The sequence below is a fragment of the Mycena indigotica genome (assembly GCF_014461135.1).
Source record: "Mycena indigotica strain 171206Taipei chromosome Unknown Mind.scaff0007, whole genome shotgun sequence".
In the NCBI taxonomy this organism is placed as follows: Eukaryota; Fungi; Basidiomycota; class Agaricomycetes; order Agaricales; family Mycenaceae; genus Mycena; species Mycena indigotica.
The window spans coordinates 1,397,232-1,410,013 of record NW_023503006.1 but is presented as its reverse complement, the minus strand read 5'-3'; the positions used below and the strand labels follow the sequence as shown (position 1 = coordinate 1,410,013).

Sequence of the window (12,782 nt, the reverse complement as noted above, 5' to 3'; positions counted from 1 at the left end):
TTGTGGAACCATGATCACAACTCGAAGAAATTGACCAGAGCATTCGACAATTGCAGGAGAAGCGAAAGACACTCGTAACTCATATTGTGGCACACGAGGCTCTTCTTTCTCCAGTTCGACGTCTTCCCCCTCGATCTTCTACAAGAAATTTTTTCTCGCCTGCCTTCCTACCGATAGGAACTGTGCTATGGTTGCAACTGAGGGACCATTATTACTGGGTCGCGTTTGCAGTTACTGGCGCACGGTGGTTTTCCAGACGCCTGCTTTATGGGCAAAACTACATGTCGTGGAACCCCGCCACAATCCTTGGACAGCAGCGCCGCGAGGCACAGACCGCATCGTTGCCGAACAAACAGCTCAGCGCCGCAAAACATTGGCTGGATCGTTCTGGTGATTGTCCACTATCGTTGTCGTTCTTTGGACTCGCAGATCATCACATCATCCCTCTTCATTCGTCTCTTTACATGTTATTCTCGGCGCTGGAAAGCTGTCGACTTCAGCATACTACTCTATGACTCTGTTCTCGACGAGATTGCGCAAATTGACAGGACTCCTCTTCTTGAAACCTTTGTACTGAAATCTTTAGGTACCGCCGGAGCCATCGCTCGGATTTCCTCGGATGATTCGAGTTGGGCTGCTCTGCACTTCCTAAACAGCGCGCCACTTGTGTCCTGTTCCCTTATCCAGTGCGCATATTGCACCTTCATGCCTATTGACTGGAGTCGACTTGTGAAACTAGTCCTTGTGGAGTTCCGAACGCAGTACCATGAATCCTTTGCAGGACTCAGACATCATCGACCTGCTTTCTCAATGCAAAAACCACCTCAGATCGCTGTCCTTCTTTCTCCTTCCAGATCTCACTGCCACCACTATACCCATTACACAATCTCATTATTCGGGTGACCGCCTGCAATTACCCATTCGAGACTTGTTACTTGGTGGCGGGGACTACACTTTTCTCGACTACTTAGCCTGGCCTTTGCTGCGCACCCTAAAGCTCGTTGATCTCATACCCAAACACTCGCCGTCCTTCTTGTATCTGCTGTCTGCAGTACCTCTGTTGGAAACACTTCATTTGGAAGCATACATTTCGCATGAGGAGTTCAACGATATATTGCGTGCTCTTCCACCTTCACTGCTCCAGCTCAAACTACTTAACCATCGTATAAATCCCGACAATGAGTCTGAAATTGACCCAACTAGCCTCTCAGCATTGTCTTCACCTACTTTCTGTCCGCATCTGGAAGAAATGACGCTTCACCACTTCGCCCATGTCTTCGACGATACCATCGCCGCCTTTCTGCTGAACCGCGCAGTGTGGGGGGAAGATACGACCAAGGCCTTCGGTCGCCTCCGATTAATATATGCAGACTGGCCGGTAGATGAACAGTTAGCGTTGAAGGATGGACTCTGGGCTCCCGCTGTTGCCGCAGGGATTGATGTCATTGTTGAATTCCCCCCTCCTCTGAAGTTTCATCAACTCGAAGGAGTGCAGGGATCTTCCCAAAGCGGTCTCTTTTAATTAGCAGGTTCTTGTTACGCTGCCATTCTTTCACATAAAATTCTCACTTGTACATATCTCTCCGAATTCGATCAGATTGATGGGTCACGATAATTTTTTTTTCGCATCTGTCCTTTTGACTTCAACCATGGAGGCCTTCGAGACATACCAAACACCGCTCTCCAGGTCCGCACTGCGCAAGTGCAAGCCGATGCTACTTCCTAAATGCGTCTAGTCGCTATGCGAGCAAGGAAATGGCCCACCTCTTTTCAGCTGCCGTTCGTGCTCAAAACGTACCCACCATCTTGGACTCAATGCTCACGCTTGTTAACAGAATCGCTTCTCCACGTGGCGAAAGCTATGGCTAAATCTCGCGATTGCGGAAAAGGAGCTTGGGTTGCACCAAATTACCGATGAGGCTATCGCGCAGATGAAGGCGAATCTGGTGCGCTTTTCCAACTTTTTTCTCTCTTATAAACCTGTCTAATCCTCGCTCCTTTACCAGGATCTTACCCCAGAGCAATTCGATGTTGCCGCAAAAGAAGAAAAGAAAAGGAGACACGACGTTATGGCGCACGTCCACACATTCGGCACTGTTGCCCCAGCTGCCGCCGGAATCATTCAGTGCGCCACCCAATCGTGTTAATTTCTACTTTCTAAGTGCCTATTAGCTTGGGAGCCACATCGTGTTATGTCACCGAGTTCGTGGACCTCTACCACTTTTTCTGTTCACCTTTATATCCCTCACAGTAACGCCGACCTCATCTTTCTCCGTACTGGGCTGGACTACCTCATCCACTCCCTCTCGGTATTAATCTCGCGACTGTCCAACTTTGCTGCTCAGTATCGAGCCCTCCCGACGTTGGGCTTCACACATTTTCAGCCTGCACAGCTGACAACTGTCGGAAAACGAGCGACATTATGGATACAAGAGCTTCTCTGGGACCTTCGTAACCTCAAACGCGCACGAGATGATTTGGGATTCCGTGGAGTCAAAGGAACAACGGGAACTCAGGCGAGCTTTTTGACGTTGTTCAAAGGTGATCACGACAAGGTATGTCTGGTTTGTTGACTTGTTCGACCACCATCCAATGCAATTATAAAGGTCATTCAACTCGATAAACTCGTCACGAAACTCTCAGGTTTCGAGTATGCGTACCCGGTCACCTCTCAAACCTACTCGCGCAAAGTAGACATCGATGTTTTGGCGCCTTTAGCATCTCTGGGTGCCACAGCGCATAAACTTGCGACAGATATTCGGCTTCTTGCGAACCTCAAGGTCATTTTCGTTTTTTTACTTTCTTTCTCTCAAAATCAGCAGGAAGTCGAAGAACCGTTCGAGTCAACGCAGATAGGCTCTTCTGCTATGGCATACAAGAGGAATCCAATGCGTTCAGAGCGGGTCTGCAGTCTCTCTCGCCATTTGATGGTCTTACACCAAAATGCTCTGATGACGGCAGGCGTACAGTGGTTCGAAAGAACTTTGGACGACAGGCGAGTTTGTTTTCTCCCCTTTAGCAACTAGTGAATGACTGTGTTTTTCATTAGTGCAAACCGTCGCGTTACATTACCGGAGGCATTTTTAACAGCCGATATTGTCCTTTCGACACTGCAAAACATCTCTGAGGGACTTGTTGTTTACCCCAAGGTCATTGCGCGACGGATTTCCCAGGAGTTGCCGTTCATGGCCACGGAGAATATCATCATGGAGATTGTGAAGAAGGGAGGAGACCGACAGGAAGCTCATGAAAAGATTCGGGTGCGGAGTCATCTACTTTTATTTCCCTTTTCTTTTCCTTACGAAGAATAACACAGGTTCTTTCTCATGAAGCTGCATACCAAGTCAAAGAGCTCGGGCTCGAGAATGACCTTATCGAGCGCGTAAGGGCGGACCCGTACTTTGACCCTATCAAGGATGAACTCGACAGCCTGCTGGACCCCGACACATTCATTGGTCGAGCACCAGAGCAGGTCGATGCATTCTTGAAGGAATGGGTCGAGCCTGCTTTGGCAGACCCTGCACTTCAAGAAGCCATTCAAAAGAGCGTCAAAGTCGAGTTGAGCGTGTAGAGCGAGTGAGACAAAGAACAAGAATTTTAAAGAAAAGAAGGATAAAATAATGTACTTATTCATTATCTGTCTGTATGAAAACCCGTGGAAAACCCTATACCGAAAAAGAGGTCGACAGCTTCTCTACCCGATGCTTCCCTGTCATTGTCGTTTTGCCTTGGGCCCCGCAATGTTCTTTCGCTCCCCCCAGCATGCCCATACGCCACAAGCTCGAGAACCAGCCCATCGACCTCTCTGCATTGACGAATGAAGGGGTTTTAGCGCTGCAACACTACCTCGACCAGTGAGCCCCCCATTTTGCTTCTTCTTCTCTCTTTTCCCAGAGTTGACGAATGTTGCTCAGTGGCCAACGCCTCCCTGCTGTATCCTCTAAAACGTCCTACCGCGACATCTGGTGCCACACCCGCCGTTTCCAAACCCATCGTCGCACCACGATAGCAGGTGTTGCCCTTCGTGTTCGGGCATTTTCGCGTTCGTCCAAGGTACGCGGAAGAAAATTTCGCTCAGCGCCTTGATATAACGCGACTAGGAAACCTTCTCGAAAACGGTGCTGGACCTTCCCAAAGACTCGGCCGACCGCAAGGCATTCCTCGAAAAACAGCGCCAGACAATAACGACTTTGAGCGACGGGTGCTTGCGGATGCAGCAGGTTTGCGAAGAATTCGAGAAGGATTCAGAGGGCGACTTGGCGCGGCTCCAAGAGGAAGTGTCGAAAGTGAGGGACTTGACCAAAGCCAGAGAACGGAGGGTACGCAACCCTAAAGGGTCTCAATACCATCTCTCTAACCACGTCATGCAGGAGTTGTTGACAAAGTCGACCCGTTCGTTGCCTGTTGTGCGACTTATGGCAGGTAGCGCTGCTTTTCCCAAGGAAGTCTGAATTCGGTTTGACGAGTCCTTATAGGCGCATTCAAGCAGCATTCAAGCGAATTGGCGATGATACAGCAAAAGTTGACGCTTTTTGAGAACGACGGTACCGATAGTTTCCGCCATATCGTCACCATTCTCGAAACTGGTGCAGCTGGTCAGATAATGCACTTAGCGTAAATTTAAGCAGCTTACTCATAGCTTTGCGTTCTTGACCACCTGAATTACTTCCATTGCTTCCTCCCATTCATCCTCCTTTCCGCCGTCCTTCCATCGTCCGATATGTTTGGCCAAAAACTTGACAGCATCGACGGTTGCCTCAACACGACTCCCGTAGCCATCCTGGGTGCTGCAAAGCGAGAATGCAGCAAATTCGAGTCCTTTCGCGGCCTCGTCAAGTAGGGGAGACCTATGACAAGGCGTTATAAAAGGAGGAGCAGAAAAAAAATGTCGTACCGATATGCAGCATCCAGTTTTCGTTTCCCCAAGTTTTCCTTCCAAATTTTGTCCGCATCGCCTCGCAAAAACGTCTTATGCAATGCTTGTCGCAAGCTTTCCCGGGCACTATGTCGCATGTAGAGCTGGGTTTGAGGCTTAGTCCACATTTTTTCATCGAAACCAAATGACTGACGGGTATCTTTTGAGAAAAATAAGCTTCCATTTCCCCACTCAGTTTCCCTAATTCCATTGGGGAGGCTAAAAGATGGTCTTTAACCCTGGAGTATAAACAACAACGTCGCAACGCACATTCTCGGTTTCCTCGTAATTCATCTTCCATGTCATCATCGAATTGGAGGCGTTCGGGTATCTTCTCGTTTCTCTGTTCCCCGTCCCATTCGGGCACTAGGTCGTCTTCATCTTCGAGGTCAATAGTTATTGGCTGGTTGGGTTGTTCAGACTCTACATCTGGTTCCAACGCAGGACGTTCATTTTCATCGATGCTCGGAGCCGGAGCAGCCTTGAGCGGGGGCTTATATGGTTTAAGCAGTGCGCCATGCGAGGCAAATTGTCTTGTGTCTGAATACCGCAAAAGGATTTAGCCCGGTACAAAGTCGCCATACAATAACTTACTGAGGGATCGCATGCTCATAGGCAAAGCCGAACCGGAAGTCTTGCTCTTCTTGCCATATCGCGCAACAGCGGCATTGTCTACCTCGGTTCGTGCTCGTTTCATCGCTGCAATGTCCCCTTTGTTCTGGTTATCATTCTTTGACCCCACGTTCTCGTCGTCAAGGTCGGTACGAGAAGGATGAATTGGTACTTGTGTAGCAGCAAATTCCAGGGAAGAAAGTTTCTGGTGAAGACCTTTTGTCTTGGCAGGGTTTTTGCATATCTAGCAAGAGTTGAGCGGGAGAAATGGTGGTGGAAGAAGACACGACATACATCACACATTTTATTGCAGTATTTCCTCACCATCCCAGCGTCACTCGAGTCAATCGCTTCGCCAAAATAGCGACAAATTGCCTGACAACCCGAGTCAGACGACGGGTAAGACTAAGGTATAGAAACTCACAACATGACGACAGAGAGTCGTACTCTCTGCTAAGTCAATGAGCTGCCGGGCGCTTAGTTCAGCAACATATGTCACAGCTGGGGGGACAAAACGCACCGATCTGAAACTATCTACTGAACGCTGACTGGGTTCAGGCCCGTCAGATTGTAGCGCCATTGTCGTTCGCTTCGTTTGGTTAGCAGAAATCAATCGCTTAACGCGAATGGCGTCTTCTCGTGCTGAAAGAAGAATAAGCAAGCATATCAAAGAAGGATTGGGACCAACAATAGTAGAGGACACATCTTGCTGCCTACTCGACCATTCAGTCAACGGACAAAATATGTGATTGGAAAGCATACGGAACCGTCCCTTCCTGCTCGACCTCGAAAAGGGATCAGCTTGATCAGGATTTCAAACGAAAAAAATATACCTGTCTCTTGATAATAACCTTCCAAACTCTTGGGGAGGTCATAGTGGATGATATACCGGACGTCTCCCTTATCAATCCCAAGACCAAATGCAATCGTCGCACAAACGACATCGACCGAACCTGAGCCAGCCCCTCCACCAGATGTCCATTCTCGAAGGGTTGAATCGAGTTGTGATGGTCTAAGCACGATGCATAAACGCTTCTGCAATCAACAGATAAAAACACACCTCAGCCCTCGATGATATGGTTTCGATTTGACACCATTCCCTCGCAAAAATGTGCTGAGCTCGTCACAACCGGCTCGCGTTCGACAATAAATGATCCCAGCGGACACGCGTTCTCGTCGTTCATAAATAGTGAGGATGAAATTGAGTATGTCGGCAAATTGAGATGCTTGATTTGGGGTTCCGAGATAGCGGACTTCGTAAAATAGGTTGCTGCGGTTGAATGGGTGGACAACTTTGACAAGATGGTCAGAGGACATTTCCAGAGAGCGAATGATATCTGCTTGTACTCTGAAAAGGCCAGTCAGTGACACCCAGGAACGGGAGAGAAACACACGTTGGGGTCGCCGTTGCCGTCAAGGCCATAATGGGTACATCGTTGAACCGTCGTCGGAATATGCCTAACCGCCGGTATTCTGCACGAAAGTCGTGACCCCATTCCTGAAGCTTGGTCAATCGGAACCACGGTTAGGGAAAGTAGCTTGCCGAAATACAATGCGCCTCGTCAATAACTAATCGATTTAGTTCTTGGTTTTCATAGACGGTATCCAGGGTGTTGAGAAATTCGCTCCTGAGGAGCTTTTCGGGAGTGACTGCAAGATATTGAACCGTAATCACAAATCGAGCTGAAACTCACTATATAAAAGACGGTTTATTGGATGGCCTGACGATAAGTCTCGCACAATCTGCCACCATATGGTGAGAAGGGATAAATCGGTGAAACAAGGAGCAACAAATACCTCTTCCTTCTCTTCTTTATCCGTCTCTGATGTCAAGGCGACGGCGTTAACCGATTTGGCACGAAGAGCAGAGACCTCTAGAAACTGCGTCATGGCAAAACTCGGTATATTCCGTGCTCACGGTTCTTCATCAAAGCTAGCGTGCATTGTAGCAGTAGAATAGAGGTTCGAAAGGTGGCATACCAAGGAGGGGAGAAACCACGATTGTTATTCCGTGCTAGAAAAACAAGTCAAGCGACAAAAGTAGATGGGAAAACAGTGACATACAGTATCAGCTACTGCAGGGACTTGGAAGCATATGCTCTGCAACCTGTTCGTCAAGCTATAGTTGAATTGCTGGCTCTTGGTAACATTCCTTTCCCATCCCAGTTGGTGCGAGGACGAAAATATCCGCTCCTGAGTCTACGTAAACGCAGGTTTTCCTTAGCATACTGCCTCGTACGCACCTCTTACAGCAGCCTCTACAATCTCGCGTTGTTTGCCTTTGTAGTCCGCATGGCCAAATACTAATAACGGAGTGAGCGGTCTTGCTACGCGCCGGCATATTTACCCTTCGTCAACACGCTAAAAGCACGTTATTATTAAAGTACGCAGGAGGGTTTGAAAATGTACCGGTGGCAATCAACGAGACCGCTGGGCTCTCTGCGAAGCGACTTCGCCTTCGAGTGGCTTGGGCCAGCAATGTTATCATAGACAACAGATGGAGGCGTGTGTATGGAGGAGCTGGAATCGCGTTGGAAGGCAGCTTGTGTCCGGAGTCCCGAATCCGAATCCGAGTCCATTCGAAACGCGACCCTGAGAAGGAGGAAGGAAAGACGCGCTTGATCCCGTGACCATTCATGATTCATCAACATCGCAATGGCTTTTCCTCAAACTCCATTCAAAGATAGACTGAACAGTTTCTTTTGTCCTGACGAAGCTGAAATAGGCCTGCTTCACTCGCTTCTTCCAGGGCCTAGAGCCCAACTCGCGCAAATAGAGGTTGACATCGCAAACACAACAAAAGCACTGGAGACACTCAAACAGCAGCGACACACTTTACGCAGCTACATCTTCTCACACGAGTCACTCCTCGCTCCGATTCGACGGATTCCTGCCCATATTCTGCAGGAAATCTTCGTGGCTTGCTTGCCCACAGAGCAGATGGCATTTTTCGACCATCATGAAGCACCGCTCCTACTTGGAAGAGTGTGTCGCTTTTGGCGTCAGCTCTCCCATGAAACTTCTCTGCTCTGGGCGGGCTTACTTGTGTGCGGAGATACCCGCTCGCCCTACTATCCCCGTGGCAGAACGCCATGGACTTCCCAGCTATTTTCTTCCGTTATTCCTCCATGGCTCACTCGCGTCGGCACGAGACCACTCCGCATATCTTACATTCAACACAAAACAGACATCGAGAATTCGCATCATGGCAATAACCCAGACGATTTTCGTGGCACCATGCTGCGGACCATACTTGACGCTCATCCTCGGGTGGGAGGCCTGGATATATGGTGCAGCAGTATGGATTTCTGGGACTCTTTATTATCTCTTGACCCAGACAATATGCCTCTTCTGAAGCATGTCCGACTGATCAGTTACCCCTATGCACCGCCGTCCGTCTTTGACCGCACCACACTCCTCCGTAGTCCACAGTTGGAGTCCGTCTCCCTCGTCGGATGCGCCGATCCTCTTACTCTTCCGCTGCCCTGGGCCAACTTGACCGACCTTAGGCTCAAATGTCATTCTATACCAAGCGTCACTACCGTTACTACCGGCGTCATTGTCGGTGGCCTGGACGAAAACGGCGTCTACCTCATACTTCGACGTTGCACCCGTCTCGCTCATTGTGAGCTCACGATAACCCGCCTGGGCTCGCTCACATACTCTAATCCACTCACTCTTCCATGCATGCAAGAGCTATTCCTCTGCCCGATCGCCCTCTCGCGAGCCGAATCGAAACGCTTCCACGAACGCGTCACAACTCTCTTGCAACTTTTGGCGATGCCAAATCTCCGGGCGTTCGGTCTCGGCAATAGCAGAGCCCATGAACTTGCCCCGTCATCGATCATTATCCCCACAGCTCAGGTCGCCGAGTTCCACCTGGACCAGGTCACTGAAGATGCGGTCCTTGCGGCTCTACGAGAACTACCACCGACAACACATCTGCGGGTGGGCAAATATTTCCAGAATCTGCCAGAAAATCACCCTTGGATTTGGTCCTTGACCGATGCATTTTTCGAAACGCTCGAGAAAGAAAAGCTGAATGCGCAGTTGAAGCACCTTCACGTCGTTGCTCCATCTTCTGCCTTAAAACAAAGCGGATTCATGTCATTATTGCGATTCTTCTCCCCAGACGCCACTCACCGAACGTTAACGTTGAGCCTCCCAATCACCAAGTCCCTAGATGTAGAAGATGAGTTGAGGGCAGAGGAGCAGAACGGGCTCAGATGGCGCATTAACGTTGTCTGCTCCGACTCAGAGGCTCGACGTAGGCGCTCTGCCTATCAGTTGACGAACAATTCCGAGGTATCTTCCTATCACCAGCGTGCGTATCAAGCACCAGACGACTGAAGATGCGAATCGTCGAGATAGGTACATAGTAGTACAACACTTGTTAGCATTTATTTCTGAGATAAATAATCATAATGATAGTCACCCGTTGTGGAGCCATAAGTGTGTGCTTACTGGGCCTCTGCCCAGGCATATTGCCAACAAGCAAGGGTGAGCTCTGGAGTAAATCTCAATATCCCATATTTCTGATGGGCATTTCGGGATTATCTACTCACTGTCACAAGCGGGTTTATTATAGAGTAAGAACACAATTCCATGTTACAGTTGCACCTATAAAGCCAGATGAATTAAGATGGAATATAACAAGATGTCAGCATTAGAGTGATTCAACGTGCTGTTTCCTCCTCCGTGTGTTTCCAAAGCCGTTTCATAGCCTCTTCGCTCCCAAAATATGCAGTCTTCAAACCAATGTCTTCACCCCGCTGGTTTGAGCGCGAGGCTCCAGGGCCCGCCTTCAATAAAGAATGCAGCTGGTACTCTCCTGCCGACTCGACAGTGTAGAGAAAGGGCGATAGTATGGGCGTGAGGAATCGGCTGTAGCGGAGGGCAGCCGAATTAGACGACTTCAAGAGACCAGTGTTGACTCCGCCGGGGTAAGAGTGGATAAATGAGATGCCAGGATATCGAGCTGCAAGATCCTTTGCGAAATGTGAGTCCGTAATGAAAGCAACAAATGGAAGCATACATTGACCATGATGTCGTTGTAAGTCGGCGCAGCCCTTGCTGCATTTGGTAGACTGAATGTCTTCTTCAACCCAAGGTCATCCAAGTCAATTGCTCCACCGTGTCCTGCAGCAAGTACCGTCATAACTTTGGCATCCTCTCCGGCCGCATGCGCTGCTTCGACGGACGGCAACAGCTCCCGGATGAACCTCCACCGCCCATAATAATGCACCGCCAGTTTTCGGTCGATTCCCTCCTCTGTCTCGTTCCGCCCATCCAGTGTGAGCACGCCAGGACTCAACACCAAGAAGTTGATCCTTGGTATTCTGGCCTGCAGCTCTCCTGCAACACGTCGGGCGTTCTTCATGAGAGTAATGTCGCATTCGACGAACTCATGCTTGACGTCGGGTGCTGTGGGTTTGGGGAAAGTTGCAATGATAGCCTCTGCAGCAGCCTTGTTACGGCCGACAAGAATGATGCTGGCGTTTCCCTTTGTATGACGCGCGAATGCCTCAGCCATGCCCTGTCCGATACCAGATGTGCCCCCCACGAATATTGCCGTGGGAGTGTAAGAAGTGGGGACATGAGCCAGATTGAAAGCACGCGCGGCAGCAAGTGAAGGCATAGGCTTGAGATTGTGATAGTACAGGAAAGAGAGGAGGGCGAGGAGGATGGAGGCTAAATACGAGACGCGAAGCATGATGCCGCCATGCCGCGGCTCGACGTGTTTGGATGCCGGATGACGGATTTCCACGTGACTCGGATCATTTACGGTGACGTCGTGAAGTCACTTCACAACGTCACGGGCCGTCAAGACCGAAAATAGCTTGCCTCTCAATATGACCACCACGCTCAAGACCCTCGTCGCGACGGGCTGCTCGTCCGGACTTGTGAGCATGTGCTTATACGGCACCACAATCTCTAAAAAGTTCAATTCAGGGGTTTGAAGCTATCAAGCAGCTGCTCACCAAACAGCCTCCCTTATCTCCGTCCATTAGCCTGTCGACAGTCCTCCTTGGTGTCCGCAATACTGTGTCTACTACCGCAGCCTTTGCCTCTGCCGGAGTTTTGCCCTCTCCAACAATCCTCCCGTTGGAACTGTCCGACCTCTCGTCCGTCAAGCGCTTCGCGGCCGATACGCTGGAGAGGCTTGGCTCCCAACCCTTGGATTACCTTCTGCTAAACGCTGCCAATGCATACCCGGTCGAGCGAAAGAGCAAGTACGGAGATTGGTGCGAGCAATATATTGTGAATCATCTCTGTCGGTCCTTTTTTCCATCAGCCTGAGAAAACGCAAGCTGATACACTGAAGCACAACATTATCTCATCCACCTTCTCCGGGAGAAACTCCTCGCCTCGAAGACTCGTATAGTCTTTGTCTCCTCTGGTGCTATCCGCATGGTGTCTGACCCGGGTATGATCTCGCTCGTTAGCAGTTGTCTCGTCCTTCTGAACTCGTCCTTTGTTACTTGTAGATGCTCTCGAATCGCAACTCAAAGGCGTTCCGGGCCCGTCCTTCGTGGAAAATACCTATCCCCACACCAAATTCACCCAACTCTTGAACGCACACTACTGGCGCCGTTCTCTTTCTCCCACCTGTGTTGTCGTCGCCGTTTCTCCAGGCCTGGTGCCAACCACGGGGCTTACACGCGAAGCAAATTTCAACTTGCCTGCCAATTCGCCCGACGCAAGAAGCATTTCTGTCGGTGCAACAAGCATCTTGCAGGCCCTTGTGCGAAGCGACTTCCCAGAAGATGCAGACCGAATATTTTTGACCAGTTGGGGAGAATGGTGGGAAGTCAGTGACATTGCGAAGACTGTCAATAAGGACCTGCAAGATAAGTGGTCTCCTCCAAAAGAAGATATTGAAACAATGATAAGCATTTAGGTCGTGGAATACACTTGATACACGAGAAATAGTGAGGAAGAAGTCAACTCCCATGTGTACAGTACTTGAAGGTTATGGGGAATTCTATGGCCATGGTTATGTCTGCGCAAGTTGAAGCGTGCGTTGAATTTGCGGAGATCGTGGCGTAATTATGCACTTGAACGGCAGTGGAGTACTATACAGCGTATCGGAGAGCTCTTGTCAACCTTTGGACATGATCTCAATGGTAGGCCACTCACGACACGATTCCCGGAAATTCGTCGAATGTTGTTTCAACATCACCGTTTTCATCGACGGCCTTCTCGATCGTGAACGTGGCCAACATGCACGCGATTGTCAACCACAGCGTAGCTG

At 49.7% G+C, this 12,782-nt stretch overlaps 6 protein-coding genes across 6 annotated transcripts; 4 read left to right on the top strand and 2 right to left on the bottom strand.

Moving 5' to 3' along the window:
- Positions 1-1,649: 1,649 nt before the first annotated feature.
- Positions 1,650-3,571, top strand: MIND_00817400 (Adenylosuccinate lyase; the record flags this gene model as incomplete). The annotated part of the gene is made up of 10 exons (XM_037364846.1): positions 1,650-1,687; positions 1,737-1,794; positions 1,836-1,946; positions 2,007-2,125; positions 2,173-2,202; positions 2,252-2,555; positions 2,607-2,780; positions 2,823-3,025; positions 3,050-3,260; positions 3,317-3,571. 10 exons carry the CDS (start codon positions 1,650-1,652, stop codon positions 3,569-3,571), a joined length of 1,503 nt encoding a protein of 500 aa, XP_037218088.1.
- A 173-nt stretch (positions 3,572-3,744) lies between these two features.
- MIND_00817300 (Adenylosuccinate lyase) lies at positions 3,745-4,618 on the top strand (the record flags this gene model as incomplete). Its single annotated transcript, XM_037364845.1, has 5 exons — positions 3,745-3,854; positions 3,915-4,053; positions 4,101-4,319; positions 4,371-4,422; positions 4,476-4,618. Exons 1-5 carry the CDS (start codon positions 3,763-3,765, stop codon positions 4,616-4,618), a joined length of 645 nt encoding a protein of 214 aa, XP_037218087.1. The 5' UTR covers positions 3,745-3,762.
- Positions 4,619-4,633: 15 nt separating this feature from the next.
- Positions 4,634-8,106, bottom strand: MIND_00817200 (ATP-dependent DNA helicase; the record flags this gene model as incomplete). Its single annotated transcript, XM_037364844.1, has 23 exons — positions 4,634-4,847; positions 4,895-5,019; positions 5,070-5,134; positions 5,186-5,455; positions 5,510-5,771; positions 5,822-5,902; positions 5,952-5,993; positions 6,048-6,169; positions 6,216-6,240; positions 6,290-6,312; positions 6,361-6,539; positions 6,588-6,875; positions 6,922-7,025; positions 7,071-7,177; positions 7,222-7,270; positions 7,325-7,401; positions 7,446-7,460; positions 7,508-7,541; positions 7,592-7,611; positions 7,676-7,720; positions 7,771-7,830; positions 7,875-7,888; positions 7,937-8,106. 23 exons carry the CDS (start codon positions 8,104-8,106, stop codon positions 4,634-4,636), a joined length of 2,391 nt encoding a protein of 796 aa, XP_037218086.1.
- A 76-nt stretch (positions 8,107-8,182) lies between these two features.
- MIND_00817100 (WD40 repeat-like protein) lies at positions 8,183-9,877 on the top strand (the record flags this gene model as incomplete). Its single annotated transcript, XM_037364843.1, has 1 exon — positions 8,183-9,877. One exon carries the CDS (start codon positions 8,183-8,185, stop codon positions 9,875-9,877), a length of 1,695 nt encoding a protein of 564 aa, XP_037218085.1.
- A 326-nt stretch (positions 9,878-10,203) lies between these two features.
- MIND_00817000 (uncharacterized protein) lies at positions 10,204-11,240 on the bottom strand (the record flags this gene model as incomplete). Its single annotated transcript, XM_037364842.1, has 2 exons — positions 10,204-10,515; positions 10,563-11,240. The coding sequence occupies 2 exons, from the start codon at positions 11,238-11,240 to the stop codon at positions 10,204-10,206; spliced, it is 990 nt and encodes a 329-aa protein (XP_037218084.1).
- A 139-nt stretch (positions 11,241-11,379) lies between these two features.
- MIND_00816900 (uncharacterized protein) lies at positions 11,380-12,428 on the top strand (the record flags this gene model as incomplete). Its single annotated transcript, XM_037364841.1, has 4 exons — positions 11,380-11,430; positions 11,480-11,801; positions 11,853-11,954; positions 12,016-12,428. The coding sequence occupies 4 exons, from the start codon at positions 11,380-11,382 to the stop codon at positions 12,426-12,428; spliced, it is 888 nt and encodes a 295-aa protein (XP_037218083.1).
- Positions 12,429-12,782: the final 354 nt, after the last annotated feature.